This window comes from Macaca thibetana, chromosome 16 (assembly GCF_024542745.1).
Source record: "Macaca thibetana thibetana isolate TM-01 chromosome 16, ASM2454274v1, whole genome shotgun sequence".
NCBI classification, from domain to species: domain Eukaryota; kingdom Metazoa; phylum Chordata; class Mammalia; order Primates; family Cercopithecidae; genus Macaca; species Macaca thibetana.
The window spans coordinates 1865754-1884929 of NC_065593.1; the positions used below are offsets into that span (position 1 = coordinate 1865754).

Below are 19176 nucleotides of genomic sequence, written 5' to 3' on the forward strand. Positions count from 1 at the left end.
TTTATTAAGCTTGATGTGTCTTAGATACTTTGTCATAATCAGTATAGGTATTGTAGGGCTAAATGATAATTTACTTAAAACCCAATTATAAGCCAGGCATGGTGGCTCACACCATAATCTCAGTGCTTTGGGAAGCTGAAGCAGGAGGATTGCTTGAGGCCAGAAGTTCAAGACCAGCCTGTGCAACATAGTGAGACCCTGTTTCTTTTATTTTTTATTTTTTTTTGTTGAGATAGAGTCTTGCTTTGTCGCCCAGACTGGAGTGCAGTGGCCAGATCTCAGCTCACTGCAAGCTCCGCCTCCCGGGTTCACGCCATTCTCCTGCCTCAGCCTCCCGAGTAGCTGGGACTACAGGTGCCCGCCATCTCGCCCGGCTAGGTTTTTGTATTTTTTAGTAGAGACGGGGTTTCACTGTGTTAGCCAGGATGGTCTCGATCTCCTGACCTTGTGATCCTCCCGTCTCGGCCTCCCAAAGTGCTGGGATTACAGGCTTGAGCCACCGCGCCCAGCCGTGAGACCCTGTTTCTACAAAAAATAAAGTTAGCCAGATGTGCTGGCACATACCTGTAGTCCCAGCTACTTGGGAGGCTAAAATGGAAGGAAGGCTTGAGCCCAGGAACTTGAAGTTACAGTGAGCTGTGATTGCACCACTGGCCACTGTACTCTGGCTTAGGGGACAGAGTGAGTCCTGTCGCCTAAAAAACCACCGAATTATGGCTATTTGGAGTGTTTCCTATTTTTTCTCTATTGGAAACAGTACTGCAGAGAAAACTGTGTACATATATCTTTGTGTGTTTTTGTAGTGTTCCTGTAGAATAAATTCCTTGAAGTGGAATTGCTTGGTCAAAGATATTAGCTATCTTTTAAAAGATTATACCAATTATTTCTGTCACCCAGGCTGGAGTGCAGTGACACAATCTCGGCTCACTGCAATCTCTGCCTCCTGGCTTCAAGCGATTCTCTTGCCTCAGCCTCTGGAGTAGCTAGGATTACAGGTGCCCGCCACCACGCCTGGCTAATTTTTTTTTTTTTTTTTTTTTTTTTTTTGAGACAGAGTCTTGCTCTTTCGCCCAGGCCGGACTGCAGTGACTCTATCTTGGCTCACTGCAAGCTCTGCCTCCTGGGTTCATGCCATCCTCCTGCCTCAGCCTCCCAAGTAGCTGGGACTACAGGCACCTGCCACCGCACCTGGCTACTTTTTTGTATTTTTAGTAGACATGGGATTTCACCATGTTAGCCAGGATGGTCTCGATCTCCAGACCTTGTGATCTGCCCACTTCATCCTCCTGAAATGCTGGGATTACAGGCGTGAGCCACCACGCCCAGCCTATACCAGTTCTTTTTGTTTTTTATTTTTTTATTTTTTTTTGAGACAGAGTCTCGCTTTGTCGCCCAGGCTGGAGTGCAGTGGCGCGATCTCGGCTCACTGCAAGCTCCGCCTCCAGGGTCCATGCCATTCTCCTGCCTCAGCCTACCTAGTAACTGGGACTACAGGCTCCCGCCACCATGCCCGGCTAATTTTTTGTATTTCTAGTAGAGATGGGGTTTCACTGTGTTAGCGAGGATGGTCTCAATTTCCTGACCTTGTGATCTGCCCGCCTTGGCCTCCCAAGTGCTGGGATTGCAGGTGTGAGCCATCACACCCAGCCACCGGTTCTTTTTAACCAGTAGTGACCTTTTTTAAAAAAATATCTTTACAATCTCACACTAGGAAAATGTATTTTTAAAAAATTTTAAATTATATTTATTTAATGAATAGAGACGAGGTCACTATGTTGCCCAGGCTGGTCTCAAACTCTTAGACTAAAGTTATCCTCCTGCCTCGGCTTCCTAAAGTGCTGGGATTACAGGTGTGAGCCACCGTGCCCAGCCTAATTTTTTTATTTCTTTGTTTCTTTTCTTTTCTTTTTTTTTTTTTTTTGTGACGGAGTTTCACTCTGTTGCCCAGGCTAGAGTGCAGTGGCATGATCTCAGCTTGCTGCAACCTCTGCCTCCTGGGCTCAAGCAATTCTCCTGCCTCAGCCTCCCAAGTAGCTAGGATTACAGGCACCCACCACCACGCCTGGCTAATTTTTGTATTTTTAGTAGAAATGGGCCAGGCTGGCCTCGAACTCCTGACCTCAAGTGATCCACCTGCCTCAGCTTCCCAAAGTTCTGGAATTACAGATGTGAGCCACTGCGCCCCGCTGATATATTTTTTTTTTCTTAAATCATTAGGGTATCAGTCATCTTTTTCCTGCATTTATCTTTTTACATTTCTTCTGTGACGTTCCCATTGCTGTTCTGTGATACATCGGTTGTGTTCATTTTTCTTACTGATTTATTTGTGACTCGAGTTTCTTGAGCTAGTTAATGAGAGGTACAGGAGTATAGTTGTGAACAAAGTAGAAATGGTCCTTGTCATTGTGGAATTCTTACAGTATATTAGGAAAGATGACATTAAGCAAATAGTTGCTATTTCTTTTTTTTTTTTTTTTTTTTTTGAGACAGGGTCTGGCTCTCTTACCCAGGCTGGAGTACAGTGGCATGATCATGCCTCACTGCAACCTCCACCTTCCGGGCTTAAGCCATCCTCCCAGCTCAGCCTTCAAAGTATCTGGGACTACAGGCAGGCACCACCATGCGTGGCTAATTTTTCTATTTTTTGTAGAGACGCGGTTTTACCATGTTGCTCAGGCTGTTCTCAAACTGCTGAGCTTAAGCCACCTGCCCACCTTGGCTTCCCAAAGTGCTGGGATTACAGGCGTGAGCCACCACACCCGGGCCAATAGTTACTGTTTCCAAGTTTGCCAAGTGCTGTAAGGGAGAACTGTTGGTGAGGTTTGGACAATATGGGGACTAGGGAAGTGGGACAAGGGAAGGCTTCCTGGGGAAATGATGTCTATAGAGATTGAGGGATGGGTTGGAGAAGGCTAGGTGGGGGTTAATGGGAGAAAAAAGTAAGCTTCCCAAGGAGATGAAGCCTTCTGTAAAGACCACTGACAGGAGAGATCACTGAGTTTGAAGAACTGGAAGGAGGTTAGTGTGTCTGGAGTACAGTAATGAGAGCGAGAGTGTAGTGTTAGGTGATACTGGAGAGGTTAGCAGGAGCCAGATCTGATGTTTATCTTAAGGACAGTGCAAAGCCACTGAAGAGTTTTAAAAGTAGGAGAGTGATACCATTTTTGTTTTTCAAAAGATAAATCTTCTAGAGCACTCCGAGCATGAGATAAATACTTTCACTTAGGAATATATAACTGTGTGATTGTCAGTGGTCTGGTTAAATATCTACCTCTTGGTAATTCTTAGTATCTCAAGAAAAAGATGATTCATTTAATAGGTGGTGTTCATAAAACTGAGACATCTGACAAAAAATAGAATTGGAACACCATTCTCATCATTTTCCAAAATAATTTCCAAATGAATTAAAGGCTTAAATATATAAAGTAAACAATAATAGTCTCAGAATAATATTTAGATGACTATATAATCCAAGGGATGGAAAGACATTTTAAATCAAGATAAGAAACTCAGAAGATGTTGTATCAGAAGCTGTAGTAGGAACATATAAAAAAAGTTGGTTTTTTTTTTTTTTTGAGACAGAGTCTCGCTCTGTTGCCCAGGCTGGAGTGCAATGCCATGATCTTGGCCCAGTGCAACCTCTGCCTCCCAGGTTCAAGCGATTCTCCTGCCTCAGCCTCCTGAGTAGCTGGGATTACAGGTGCCCTGCTACCACGCCTGGCTAATTTCTATATTTTTAGTAAAGAGGAGGTTTCACCATATTTGGCCCGCCTGGTCTTGAACTCCTGACCTCAGGTGATCTGCCCGTCTTGGCCTCCCAAAGTGAGCCACTGTGCCCGACCATAAAAAATTTTAAAATTTTTTTTTTTTTTTTTTTGAGACAGAGTCTCACTTTGTCACCCAGGCTGGAGTGCAGTGGTGCGATCTCAGCTCACTGCAAGCTCCACCTCCCAGGTTCACGCCATTCTCCCGCCTCAGCCTCCTAAGTAGCTGGGACTACAGGCGCCCGCCCCCATGCCTGGCTAATTTTGTTTTTGTATTTTTAGTAGAGACAGAGTTTCACCGTGTTAGCCAGGATGGTCTCGATCTCCTGACCATGTGATCCGCCCGCCTCGGCCACCCGAAGTGCTGAGATTACAGGCGTGAGCCACCGCACCTGGCCTCAAACATTATTTTGAGAAAAGGAAGCGTGCCATATACTGCTACAGTATAATTCTGTTTTTGTGAATTTTGGGAAGAGTCAGAAGTAAGCTAGGGTGATAGAAATCAGAACAGAGGTTGCCTCTTGGTCCCAGGGACTGATGGGAAAGGGGCATGAGAGAACTTTTTGGGATGATGGAATTGTTATGTAGTTTGATTGGCAGGGTAGATACATAGGTGTAAACATTTGTCACAACACATTGAACTGTACATTTATTTTTATTTTTAAATACTTACTTAGAAATGGGGTCTTACTCTGTTACTCAGGCTGGAGTGCATTTCTTCTGTGGCGCCGTCGTATCTCCTTGCAGCCTCTAACTCCTGGGCTCAAATGATCTTCCTGCCTTTGCCTCCTGAGTAGCTGGGATTACAGGCCTGAGCCACCATGCTCAGTGTATACCGTTATTAAAAAGAAAGAAAGAATGGTGGTATCAATGGAGACAGAGGCCTGGACAGATTGGTGAGATGTTTAGGAGATAGAATTGATAGGACTTGGGCACTTGGACTGTAGGAGGTAAACAAGAGGGAATCAGAGTTGATAGCTCTTTGTCATGTTTTGAGATATTTTTCCCATTTTGTCTGGTATTTTGGGGGAGTCTTATTTTAGCCTTTTTTTTTTTTTTTGAGATGGAGTCTTACTGTGTTGCCCAGGCTGGAATGCAATGGCGCAATCTCAGCTCACTTCAGCCTCTGCCTCTCGGGTTCAAGTGATTCTGCCTCAGCTTCCCCAGTAGCTGGGATTATAGGCGACTACCACCACACCTGGCTAATTTTTGTATTTTTAGTAGAGATAGGGTTTCACCATGCTGGCCAGGCTGCTCTCGAACTGCTGACCTCAGGTGATCCACCTGCCTCAGCCTCCCAAAGTGGTGGGATTACAGGCGTGAGCCACCACACCTGGCCTAGCCTCTTTTTTTTTTTTTTTTTGAGATACAGTCTTGTTCTGTTGCCCAGTCTGGAGTACAGTGGCGCGATATCAGCTCACTGCAACCTCCACTTCCTGGGTTCAAGCAATTCTCCTGCCTCAGCCTCCTGAGTAGCTGGGATTACAGGCACCCGCCACCAAGCCCAGCTAATTTTTTGTGTTTTTAGTAGAGACAGGGTTTCACCATCTTGGCCAGGCTGGTCTTGAACTCCTGACCTCGTGATCCACTTGCCTCGGCCTCCCAAAGTGCTGGGATTATAGGCGTAAGCCACAGTGCCCCACCTGCCTCTTTTTAATATATAGAAGTTCCTACATGGTAGAATTTATCCAACCTGTTCTTTAATGACCCCTAGGTTTCATTTTTTTTTTTTTTTTTTTTTTTTGAGACGGAGTCTCGGTCTGTCGCCCAGGCTGGAGTGCAGTGGCCGGATCTCAGCTCACTGCAAGCTCCGCCTCCCGGGTTCACGCCATTCTCCTGCGTCAGCCTCCCGAGTAGCTGGGACTACAGGCGCCCGCCGCCTCGCCCGGCTAGTTTTTTGTATTTTTTAGTAGAGACGGGGTTTCACTGGGTTAGCCAGGATGGTCTGGATCTCCTGACCTCGTGATCCGCCGGTCTCGGCCTCCCAAAGTGCTGGGATTACAGGCTTGAGCCACCGCGCCCGGCCTAGTTTTCATAGTATAGATTTATTTACCCTGAGCTTATGAAAATGATTCTCTGTGTTTTCATCTAGTACTTAGGGTTTCATTTTTTCATATTTATATTTTTGATCTCTGGAACTTAGTTATGTACAAAGGGATAATGTAGGGATTCAACTTATTATCCAGAAAGCCCAACCAGCTATCCCAGACTCTTAACCTGTTTTTGAGGATATCTACAGAAGAAGTCTTCTGTAAGACTGTTAACAAGAGTTAGGACTTAGGGAATTTGAAGAATTGTAGCAAATCAGGGTCAGAGTAGGTGAGTATCAATCAATTTATAAATTTATTTATAAATCAGTATTATATATTCTGAATATTTTTGCAGCCTTTGGTGTAATTGGTATTACTGAGATACACATTGAGGGAGAGTTTTTCCACAAACCTATGTTGGGTTTGTGTTAGATCAGGAAGCTAGAACTGGCCTTCTTTTTGTGTGCTGTTTTTTTTTTTTGAGATGGAGTCTCACTCTGTTGCCCAGGCTGGAGTGCAGTGGCACAATCTCGGCTCACTGCAACCTTCATCTCCTGGGTTCAAGCAAGCAATTCTCCTCCGTCAGCCTTCTGAGGATTACAGGCATGCACCACCACACCCGGCTAATTTTTGTATTTTTAGTAGAGACGGGTTTCACCGTGTTGGCCAGGCTGGTCTCAAACTCCTGACCTCAGGCGATTCGCCCGCCTTGGCCTCCCAAAGTGCCGGGATTACAAGCGTGAGCCACCATGCCTGGCCAGAATTGGCTTTCATGTATTGTATTTTGCATCTCTAAATTTTGTAGAACTTGATTTGCTGTGGTGTCAATGTTCCTGTCCCTCCAAAATTCATGTGTTGAAATCCTATCCCTCAAGGTGATGGTATTAGGAGGTGGGGCCTCATTAGATCATGAGGGTGGAGGTGTCATGAATGAGATATTAGTGCCTTTATAAGAGACCACAGAGGGAGCTCCCTTGTTCCTTCAACTATGTGAGCTTATTGTGAGAAGATGGCTGTCTGAACCAGAAGTGGGCCTTCACCAGACGCCAGATTTGCCTGTGCCTTGATGGACTTCCCAGCCTCCAGAATTGTGAGAAGTACATTTCTATTTTCAACCCCCCAGTATATGGTAGTTTGTTATGAAAATTTAGCAGCCTAAATGGACTAAGAAATGACATAAGAGGAAGAGCCATAGATGTGAATAAGGAAACGTGGGCTTAGAGTACTGTTATTAGCAAACTCAACTTAGGATCTTGAGCAAACCACTTTTTCCATGTTAACACCACCCTCTCACCAAAGTATGGATGATAATTCCAACCCTACTTAGTCATGCTGTGAGACAGTCTAGTACCAGGTAACCCCAAGGGAAATAAGCCCAAGGATTGTAGGAATGTTTCTTTCCTCTTTTCCTGTGAGATAAACCACAGAAGTTGCCTGAGGAATGGAGAATGAATTAAGAATATAGCAGAGAGATGTGAGGATTTGGGTTTTAGTAACCAGGAATTAGGCCAGGTGCAGTGGCTCAAGTAATCCCAGCACTTTGGGAGGGCAAGGTGGGCAGATCGCTCGAGTCCAGGAGTTTGGGACCAGCCTGGACAATGTGGCAAAACCCCATCTCTAGAAAAACTACATAAAAATTAGCTGGGCGTGGTGGTACGCACCTGTAGTCCTAGCTACTCGGGGGTGCTGAAGCAGGAGACTTGCTTGAAACCTGGAGGCGGAGGTTGCAGTGAGCCATCACACCACTGAATTGCAGCCTGGGTAATAGAGCAGGACCTTGTCTTAAAAAAAAAAAAAGGAAGGCCGGGCGCGGTGGCTCAAGCCTGTAATCCCAGCACTTTGGGAGGCCGAGACGGGCGGATCACGAGGTCAGGAGATCGAGACCATCCTGGCTAACACAATGAAACCCCGTCTCTACTAAAAATACAAAAAAATTAGCCGGGCGAGGTGGCGGGCGCCTGTAGTCCCAGCTACTGGGGAGGCTGAGGCAGGAGAATGGCGTGAACCTGGGAGGCGGAGCTTGCAGTGAGCCGAGATAGCGCCACTGCACTCCAGCCTGGGCGACAGAGCGAGACTCCATCTCAAAAAAAAAAAAAAAAAAAAAAGGAAAAGAAAAAATATATCACTTTAAAATAAAAAAGAAACCGGGAATTTTTCTTTGAATTGTCTGGCTTGTCATTTACTTCTTTTCTGTTGCTTTGTATCATGCTGCCATTTTCTTCTACTTCTAGGCATCTGAGTTTACTTGAGAGAACCACCTACTCATGTTATTTTGACTTTTAAAAAGAATTTATTGTTTTTTTAAATTACAAAAGTAAATGAGCTTCAGTATAAAAACACTTAAAATAGTCTAGCAATATATGAAGTAAAAAAGAGATGCCCTCTTCTTTTTTTTTTTTTTTTTTGAGACGGAGTCTTGCTCTGTTGCCCAGGCTGGAGTGCAGTGGCCGGATCTCAGCTCACTGCAAGCTCTGCCTCCCGGGTTTACGCCATTCTCCTGCCTCAGCCTCCTGAGTAGCTGAGACTACAGGCGCCCACCACCTCGCCCGGCTAGTTTTTTGTATTTTTAGTAGAGCTGGGGTTTCACCATGTTAGCCAGGATGGTCTGGATCTCCTGACCTTGTGATCCGCCCGTCTCGGCCTCCCAAAGTGCTGGGATTACAGGCTTGAGCCACCGCGCCCGGCTCTTTTTTTTTTTTTTTTTTTTGAGACGGAGTCTCGCTCTGTCGCCCAGGCTGGAGTGCAGTGGCGCGATCTCGGCTCACTGCAAGCTCCGCCTCCCGGGTTCACGCCATTCTCCTGCCTCAGCCTCCCGAGTAGCTGGGACTACAGGCGCCCACAACCGCGCCCGGCTAATTTTTTGTATTTTTAGTAGAGACGGGGTTTCACCGTGGTCTCGATCTCCTGACCTTGTGATCCGCCCGCCTCGGCCTCCCAAAGCGCTGGGATTACAGGCGTGAGCCACCGCGCACGGCCTTTTTTTTTTTTTTAAAGACAGTCTCGCTCTGTCATGTTCTGTTGCCCAGGCTGGAGTGCAGTGGTGATCTCAGCTCACTGTAAGCTCTGTCTCCCGGGTTCACGCCATTCTGCCTCAGCCTCCTGAGTAGCGGGACTACAGGCGCCAGGCACCATACCTGGCTGATTTTTTGTATTTTTCGTAGAGACGGGGTTTCACCGTGTTAGCCAGGATGGTCTCGATCTCCTGACTTTGTGGTTCGCCTGCCTCAGCCTCCCAAAGTGCTGGGATTACAGGCGTGAGCCACCGCCTATGCTTTTTTTTTTTTTTTTTTTTTTTTTTTTTTTGGAGACGGAGTCTCACTCTGTCGCCCAGGCTGGAGTGCAGTGGCCGGATCTCAGCTCACTGCAAGCTCTGCCTCCTGGGTTCACGCCATTCTTCTGCCTCAGCCTCCCGAGTAGCTGGGACTACAGGAGCCCGCCACCTCGCCCGGCTAGTTTTTTGTATTTTTTAGTAGAGACGGGGTTTCACCATGTTAGCCAGGATGGTCTGGATCTCCTGACCTCGTGATCCGCCCGTCTCAGCCTCTCAAAGTGCTGGGATTACAGGCTTGAGCCACCGCGCCTGGCCTGCTTTTTTTTTTTTTTTTGAGATGGAGTCTTGCTCTGTGGCCCAGGCTGGAGTGCAGTGGCACGATCTCGGCTCACTGCAACCTCCGCCTCCTGGATTCAAGTGGTTCTCCTGCCTCAGTCTCCCAGGCAGCTGGGACTATAGGTGCACGCCACCCCACCCAGCTAATTTTTGTATTAAAAAAAATTTTTTTTGAGATGGAGTCTCGTTCTGTCGCCAGGCTGGAGTGCAGTGGTGCGATCTCAGTTCACTGCAATCTCTGCCTCCTGGATTCAAGCGATTCTCCTGCCTCTGCCTCCAGAGTAGCTGGGACTACAGGCACATGCCACCACGCCCAGCTAATTTTTGTATTTTTGGTAGGGATGGGGTTTCACCGTATTGGCCAGGCTGGTCTTGAACTGCTGACGTCCTGATCCACCCGCCTCGGCCTCCCAAAGTGCTGAGATTACAGGTGTGAGGTACCGCATCCAGCTGAGATGCCCTCTTCTTATACCTCTTTATTTCCTCTTCCAGAAGAAAATACTGTTTTGTGTCCTTCAAGACTTTTTTATTTTTATTATTTATTTATTTTGTGATGGGGTCTCATTCTGTTGCCTAGGCTGGAGTACAGTGGCGCGATCTCAGCTCACTGCAACCTCTACCTCCCAGGCTCAAGCGATACTCATGCCTCAGCCTCTGGAGTAGCTGGGATTGCAGGCAGGCACCACTGTGCCTGGCTAATTTTTTTGTATTTTTAGTAGAGACGGTGTTCACCATGTTGGCCAGGCTGGTCTTGAACTCCTGACCTCAGGTGATCTGCCCACCTTGGCATCCCAAAGTGCTGGGATTACAGGCGTGAGCCACTGTGCCCGGCCTAATTTTTTTTTTTTTTTTCCTGAGACAAAGTCTCACTCTATTGCCCAGGCTGGAGTGCAGTCGTACAATCTCGGCTCACTGCAACCTCTGCCTCCTGGGTTCAAGTGATTCTCATGCCTCAGCTTCCCAAGTAGCTGGGATTACAGGCACTCGCCGCCACGCCCGGCTAATTTTTTTTTTTTTTTTGGTATTTTTATTAGAGACGGAGTTTCACCATGTTGGCCAAGCTGATCTCGAACTCCCTAGTTTAGGTGATCCACCTGTCTCAGCCTCCCAAAGTGCTGGGATTACAGGCGTGATCCACTGTGCCCAGCCATTTTTTAATTGTTAGTAGAGATGAGTTCTCCATGTGTTACCTAGGCTAGTCTTGAACTCTTGGGCTCAAGTGATCCTGCCACCTTGGCCTTCCAAAGTGTTGGGATTACAGGTGTGAGCCACTACAGACAGCCCAAAAGCTATGTGTGTGTGTGTGTGTGTGTGTGTGTGTGTATATATATATATATATATATATATTTTTTGAGACGGAGTCTGGCTCTGTCACCCAGGCTGGAGTGCAGTGACACGATCTTGGCTGACTGCGAGCTCCGCCTCCTGGGTTCACGCCATTCTCCTGCCTCAGCCTCCCAAGTAGCTGGGACTACAGTTGTCCGCCACCACGCCCGGCTCATTTTTTGTATTTTTAGTAGAGACAGGGTTTCACTGTGTTAGCCAGGATGGTCTCGATCTCCTGACCTTGTGATCTGCCTGCCTCGGCCCCCCCAAAGTGCTGGGATTACAGGCGTGAGCCACCGTGCCTGGCCAAAAGCTATATTTTGAATCACATTTGCACACTGGCTCAAGTTAAGCCACAGGGAAGTTCAATCTGAAATTTAGTTATCGTTATAAAAATTGCCATTTTTTAATAAATGGTATTTATATGCCATTTTTTATATAAGAGCCAGCTAATCAATATTTGAGTTACTTAATCAACAGCAGACTTGGAGTTATATGGATTTGAGAGACTTTTTAAGAGCCCTCAATTCATTTCCTCAACATTTTGGAACATGTGTTGATAATGTGATAAAACATTTCCCTTTGCCAACAATTGCTGATAATGCAATTGCCCCAAATAAACATAAAAAACAGAAAAACAAAAAACCAGACATCCTGAGTAATATATTCCAGAAATCAGATTGTGCATTTAGTGTTGCTAGGGAGGATTATGCCATTTTGCTGCTCCAAATCATAAACTTTTCATAGAGGAAGTGTTTCCCCAAGGACCAAAGAATCCTTCCTTTTTCCCCATTGTAAATTTACCGTGCTTTTTGTCCTAGATCTGTTGTTTTAGGTCAATCATAACCAAAAGATGAATCTTTATGTAGTTATTTCTGTAAACAAAATTTTACTTGTTGATGACTACATTAGTGTTACTAAAACTTGATTTGGCTTTGTAGAGGAGATATATCATTGTGTTGCGAATTTTAATTTCACCTTCTAATAGATTTTGTGGTTTCATTTTACCAGTTTTAATAATGAACAAGTGTGGTATTTTTAACTATCATACTTACATTTTGTGTTTAATTTTTCTCTAAATTATATTTAATATGTTTACTTTTCAGGAATTACCCAACTCTGTCTTTTTGGTGATGGAGGTAGGTAGTATACAAACTTCTGTTTAATTTATTTCAAATTTCTTTTTTTTTTTAGATTCTAGCATAAATCTTCATATTTCAAATCCCTTTTGATTAATATGAACCTTAAGATTGACAGTAGATAAATTATTTGAATGTTTATATTAATAAAGTTGATTCGGTGATCTAGATTCTACTCAAGGAATATAAAATTTTAAAAATTTTGAATCTGTAATGTTTTTAGGCTATATTTACATGACATTATATACAAATGATTTTTTAATCACAATTGACAATGGATTGAATTAATCTTGAATCACTGTGTTTATTTTCATTACTTTCTCTTTTCTATGTCAGTATTGCAATGGTGGAGACCTCGCAGATTATTTGCAAGGTAACTGTGTGTGTGTCAGTGTTCAATAAAGATAGTGCTGCAGCCTGTTTAATTCTAAGAGGTACTTTTGAAATACACTACCTGTTTTCTGCTCTTGTATAGAAACATTCAATAAATATTTGTGTATTTGTTTGACTTGTGATCACTTTGCAGACCAGTTGTTTGTGGTTTTGTTCCTAAGCTTTACTTGTATATAAGTATTTACCTTTTTGTGTGTCTCTCTCTGATAGTGTTTGAGAGATGGTCCTATCCCCAGGAGAGGAGAAACCCCATAGAATTCCTCTCCTTCAAAAGGCTTCACTGAGTTGTAGTCCTTTTCATTTCTTTCAAAATAAAAAAAAATTGTAGTGGAAAAATGTATCCAAGAATGTATTTGTGTGAACATTTCTTGTAATTAAAAAAAGGCAACAAAAAACATTATAAGGCATTAAAGGTAACAATGAAATTATTTTGTGGTACAGAAGTAAGATTTTAGTATTAGATGGTGCTTGAAATTTTGAACCCAAAATGCATACATGTAGGATATGAAGCATTCAGATCAAATTGTGTGCCTCCAGAGTATTTTCTTTTTCTTTCTTTTTTTTTTGGAGACAAAGTCTTGCTCTGTCACCCAGGCTGGAGTGCAGTGGTGCATTCTCGGCTCACTGCAACCTCCGCCTCCTGGGTTCAAGTGATTCTCCTACTCAGCCTCCTGAGTAGCTGGGATTACTGGTACATGCCACCACGCCCAGCTAATTTTTGTATTTTTAGTAGAGACAGGGTTTCACCATGTTGATCAGGCTGGTCCCAAACTCCTGACCTCGTGATCCGCCATCCTAGGCCTCCCAAAGTGCTGGAATTATAGGGTGAGCCGCCGCACCTGGCCAGTGAAGCCAGTACCTACTTGTTCACCCCTTAAAAGATACAAGGGGAATATGCAAAAAGACAGTAAAAAGTTAACACATTCAACCTATAAATAGATTGCGGCGTCTGAGCGTGGTGGCTCATGCCTATAATCCCAGCACTTTGGGAGGCCGAGGCGGGTGGATCACCTGAGGTTGGGAGTTCGAGACCAGCCTGACCAACATGGAGAAAACTCATCTCTACTAAGAATACAGAATTAGCTGGGGGTAGTGGCACATGCCTGTGATCCCAGCTACTTGGGAGGCTGAGGCAGGAGAATCACTTGAATCCAGGAGGTGGAAGTTGCAGTGAGCCGAGATCACAACATTGCACTCCAGCCTGGGCAACAAGATAGAAACTCCCATCTCAGGAAAAAAAAAAAAAATAGATTACGGCAGTTGATGGTAAAAGCACTGTGGACAATTTACAAAATATAACATAGATATATAGGATAATATAGAATATTGCTAACATTCAGAAGCTGTGTAGAGAAAAATGTAAAGAATACCGGTACTTGCACCACCATTTACAAGGGAATTATAGGCTGGGCATGGTGGCTCACACCTGTAATCCCAGCACTTTGGGAGGCCAAGGTGGGCGGATCACTTGAGGTCAGGAGTTTGAGACCATGGTGCCTGTTCAACATGGTGAAACCCTGTCTCTACTAAAAATATAAAACGTAGCTGGGCATGGTGGTGCATGCCTGTAGTCCTAGCTGCTTGGGAGGCTGAGGCAGGAGAATCTCTTGGACCCGGGTGGCGGAGGTTGCAGTGAGCTGAGATCAAACCATTTTACTGCAGCCTGGGCTACAGAGCAAGACTCTGTCTCAAAAAAAACTCAAAAAAATAGAAAAAAGAAATTATAAATACAGTTGAAGCTCCCTGTAAGCCCTTCTGCGGTCCCATTCCTGTCCTTTCCCTAGAGGCAGTCATTGTCCTGAATTTGGTAGTTAAAAAAAAAAAACTGTCAATTTAGTAAACACATTTCAAAATGTTATTCATAAATAGAACGCAGTGAGACAGACACTTTCATTCACTGCTGTTGGAAAGGAGTTGAAGCTGGAAAGCACCCTGCCCTGCCTTTCTTCACGTTCTTGGTGTTCCTGAAGAAGCACTTTTCTACTTGGGGTCAGACTGAGTGACACCAGCTTACAGCCCTTATTAGAATACCAGTTGTTTTTTGACTCCTGTGGCTCATGCCTATAATCCCAGCACTTTGGGAGGCCCAGACGGGTGGATCACGAGGTCAGGAGATCAAGACCATCCTGACTGACATGGTGAAACCCCATCTCTACTAAAAATACAAAAAATTAACCGGGTGTTGTGGCGGGCACCTGTAGTCCCAGCTACTCGGGAGGCTGAGGCGGGAGAATGGCGTGAACCCGGGAGGCGGAGCTTGCAGCGAGCTGAGATCACACCACTGCACTCCAGCCTGGGCAACAGAGCAAGACTCCGTCTCAAAAAACAAAAAAAGAGTTTTTTCTTTTCTAGAGAGCATGTTGTTAAAAAAAAAAAAAAGAAGAATATCAGTCTCATTAACAACTATTATTCACCCGTAGAAGCACTATTACAACAGTTTTGTTGAACTCTTGTGTTTGATACTCTAAAGCAATATTGTTAGGAAACTCAATAGTGAAGAGCTTAAGAGCTTGAATGTTGGAGTCAGTCAGGCAAGCATGGTTCTAGCACCAGTGTTTACTCATACTGCTGTATGATTTTGGTTTTATAACTTCTCCCTGGTCTTTCTCTGTCACAGTCTGTAAGGGAATCCCTTGTAGTATGAAAGCACTTTAAAGACATATGAAAGAAATTCTGGTCCTTAGAGGAATTATTGAGAGCTGCACTGTCCAATATAGTAGCCACTGACCACATTGGGCTCTTGAAATGTGGCTAGGCAGAATCAAGATGTGCTGTAAGTGTAAAATGCACAACGGAATTTGAATACTTCATCAGAAGGAAAGAATGATTAAATCTCATTAATTTAAAAGTATTTATTACGAGTTGAAATGGTAATATTTTGGATATATTGAGTTAAATATATTAATTATATCTCTTTCTTTTCACCTTTTAAAATCTGGCCACAAGAAAATGGAAAGTTTGATGTGTGGCCACCTTAATATTCATGTTGGAGAGCACTGGTCTAGAAGGTCTGGAATGTTTAGAAGGTCTGGAATGTCTAGAAGATTGAATGCCATTGTGTCACAATAGGATCATTTAGTCCTTTAATTTGCTCTTTGAAACAAACACCTTTTACATTTTCTTTCTTTTTTTTTTTTTTTTTTTTGAGACGGAGTCTCGCTCTGTCGCCCAGGCTGGAGTGCAGTGGCGCGATCTCGGCTCACTGCAAGCTCCGCCTCCCGGGTTCACGCCATTCTCCTGCCTCAGCCTCCGGAGTAGCTGGGACTACAGGCGCCCACAACCGCGCCCGGCTAATTTTTTGTATTTTTAGTAGAGACGGGGTTTCACCGTGGTCTCGATCTCCTGACCTTGTGATGCGCCTGCCTCGGCCTCCCAAAGTGCTGGGATTACAGGCGTGAGCCACCGCGCCCGGCCTACATTTTCTTTCTTTCTTTTTTTCTTTTTTATCTTTTTGAGACAGAGTCTCACTCTATCGCCCAGGCTGGAGTGCAGTGGTACGATCTCGGCTCACTGCAACCTTTGCTACCTGGGTTCAAGCCATTCTCCTGCCTCAGCTTCCCAAGTATGCTACAGGCACCTGCCACTGTGCCTGGCTAATTTTGTATTTTTAGTAGAGACAGGGTTTCGCCATGTTGGCCAGGCTGGTCTTGAACTCCTGACCTCAGGCGATCCACCCTCCTCGGCCTCCCAAAGTGTTGGGAATACAGGCGTGAGCCGCCGTGCCCGGCCAAAATGAATTTTATTTATTTTTTTATTTTATTTTTTTTTTTGAGACGGAGTCTCGCTCTGTCGCCCAGGCTGGAGTGCAGTGGCCGGATCTCAGCTCACTGCAAGCTCCGCCTCCCAGGTTCACGCCATTCTCCTGCCTCAGCCTCCCGAGTAGCTGGGAGTACAGGCGCCCGCCACCTCGCCCGGCTAGTTTTTTGTATTTTTTAGTAGAGACGGGGTTTCATTGTGTTAGCCAGGATGGTCTCGATCTCCTGACGTCGTGATCCGCCCGTCTCGGCCTCCCAAAGTGCTGGGATTACAGGCTTGAGCCACCGCGCCCGGCCCAAAATGAATTTTAAATACACCATCCATTTCAGTTGTCGCTATGTAATTTAAGTAAAGCATAACAAAAATAAAGTTCTAGTTGTTGATTTGACTTATCCACTATTATGCAATAATATATATATTAGCATCTGCAAGAAAGTAGATCTGGAAAAATGTACATCAAATTTTTAACAGTGTTCATCTCCAAAGGATGAATTTTTTTTTTTTTTTTTTGAGACGGAGTCTTGCTTTATTGCCCAGGCTGGAGTGCAGTGGCAGGATCTCGGTTCATTGCAAGCTCCACCTCCCGGGTTCAGACTATTCTCCTGTCTCAGCTTCCCGAGTAGCTGGGACTACAGGTGTGCACCACCATGCCGGGCTAATTTTTGTATTTTTAGTAGAGACAGCATTTCACCGTGTTGGCCAGGCTGGTCTCAAACTCCTGACCTCGTGATCCACCTGCCTTGGCCTCCCAAAGTGCTGGGATTACAGGCGTGAGCCACCGCACCCAGCCCCCTGAAATTTTTTTTAATTTTAATTTTTAATTTTATTTATTAATTTTTGAGATGGCATCTGTGTAGTCCAAGCTGGAGTGCAATGGCACGATCTCGGCTCACTGCAACTTCTGCCTCCCAGGCTCAAGTGATTCTCGTGCCTCAGCCTCCCAAGTAGCTGGACCGTAGACGTGTGCCACCATGCCTGGCTAATTTTTTGCATTTTAGTAGAGGTGGGTTTTCATCATGTTACCCAGGGTGGTCTCAGACTCCTGAGCTCAGGTGATTCGCTCACGTTGGCCTCCCAAAGTGCTGGGGTTACAGGTGTGAGCCACCATACCCAGCCTTAATTTTTAATTTTTTTGTAGAGGCAGAGTCTTACCATGTTGCCTAGGCTGGTCTCAAATTCCTGGGCTCAAGCAATCCGTCTGCCATGGCCTCCCAAAGTGCTGGGATTACAGGCATGAGCCACACACTGGGCCATATTTGGTAATTTTTAAATCATAAAGTTTTATTTTATTTGAAGATGTTAAGGACATGTAAAACTTGACAGGTCATTAAAATGATTTTAAAACCATAATATTTCACTTGTTCCAAGTATTAATGTTATTTCTCTCTTATTTACAAATGGAAAGGTTATATAGAACATATTCTAAGAATTACATGGACAGACATGCATCACAAATAATTTAAATAGGTACACGGATACTAAATCCTCAGTGGAGGTAAGGAATTACACTTGTGACTTTTAGACTCATTGTAATAAGCTTATTTATATACTTTTTTTTTTTTTTTTGAGAGGGAGTCTTGCTCTGTGGCCCAGGCTGGAGTGCAGTGGCCGGATCTCAGCTCACTGCAAGCTCCACCTCCCGGGATTATGCCATTCTCCTGCCTTAGCCTCCCGAGTAGCTGGGACTACAGGCGCCCGCCACCTCGCCCGGCTAGTTTTTTTTGTATTTTTTAGTAGAGACGGGGTTTCTTTTTTTTTTTTTGAGACGGAGTCTTGCTCTGTCACCCAGGCTGGAGTGCAGTGGCCGGATCTCAGCTCACTGCAAGCTCCTCCTCTCGGGTTCACGCCATTCTCCTGCCTCAGTCTCCCGAGTAGCTGGGACTACAGGCACCCGCCACTTCACCCGGCTAGTTTTTTGTATTTTTTAGTAGAGGCGGGGTTTCACCGTATTAGCCAGGATGGTCTCGATCTCCTGACCTCATGATCCGCCCGTCTCGGCCTCCCAAAGTGCTGGGATTACAGGCTTGAGCCACTGCGCCCGGCCAAGACGGGGTTTCACCATGTTAGCCAGGATGGTCTCGATCTCCTGACCTCGTGATCCACCCGTCTCAGCCTCCCAAAGTGCTGGGATTACAGGCTTGAGCCACCGCGCCCGGCCATTTGCATACTTACTACATTGAAATATTATGTGCAAAGCCCTTTTCTAAAGATTTCATAATTGTTTTCTTTTTTTTTTTTTTTTTTGAGATGGAATCTTGCTCTGTCACCCAGGCTGGAGTGCAGAGGCACGATCTCAGCTCGCTGCAAACTCCGCCTCCCGGATTCACGCCATTCTCCTGCCTCAGCCTCCCGAGAAGCTGGGACTACAGGCGCCTGCCACCAAGCCCGGCTAATATTTTTGTATTTTTAGTAGAGATGGGGTTTCACCGCGTTAGCCGGGGTGGTCTCAATCTCCTGACCTCGTGATCCGCCTGCCTCGCCCTCCCAAAGTGCTGGGATTACAGGCGTGAGCCACCGCGCCTGGCTTCTTTTTAATGTAAATTTTTTTTGCTAATCTTCTCTGTACCAGTTTTATTATATGTGCTGCTGAAACGAGCAGAAGTTTTCATTATTAAATGGGTTTTATTTAATCATCATGTCAACCTCATGTAGTCTCATCAACTTTTATACATGAGGAAGGTGGGCACAGAGGGATCGGCTTTTAGGGTAACACATTCAGTGGAAGACCTGGGAGTTGAACAAAGGCAGCCAGACTCCAAATCAAGCTGTTAACCACAACATGCTCAGGCATACACAGAAATACTGTAGAATTTACTGAATAGGCTGGTCACAATGTTTCTCACTGTAATCACAGCACTGTGGGTGGCCGAGGCGAATGGATCACTTAGGTCAGGAGTTCAAGACCAGCCTGGCCAACATGGCAAAACCCTGTCTCTACAAAAATAGAAAAATTAGTTGGACCTGGTGAATCATGCCTGTAGTCCCAGCTACTCAGGAGGCTGAAGCAGGAGAATCTCTTGAACCCAGGAGGCGGAGCTTGCAGTAAGCCGAGATTGTGCCGCTGCACTCCAGCCTGGGGGCAGAGTGAAACTGTCTCAAAAAAAAAAAAAAATTTACTGAATAATGACTCACTACTTTCAAATAATGTTCATATCACCTCT

General features: G+C 45.1%; 1 protein-coding gene across 3 annotated transcripts in view; it reads left to right on the forward strand.

The window, feature by feature from the left end:
- The window catches only part of ULK2 (unc-51 like autophagy activating kinase 2), a 105439-nt gene that overhangs the window by 8267 nt on the left and 77996 nt on the right, over positions 1 to 19176 (forward strand). For all 3 annotated transcript variants that reach the window (XM_050763872.1, XM_050763873.1, XM_050763874.1), the window contains exons 4-5: positions 11834 to 11866; positions 12203 to 12239. In XM_050763872.1, coding sequence (XP_050619829.1) covers positions 11834 to 11866; positions 12203 to 12239 — 70 coding nt within the window. The remainder of the gene's footprint in view (positions 1 to 11833; positions 11867 to 12202; positions 12240 to 19176) is intronic.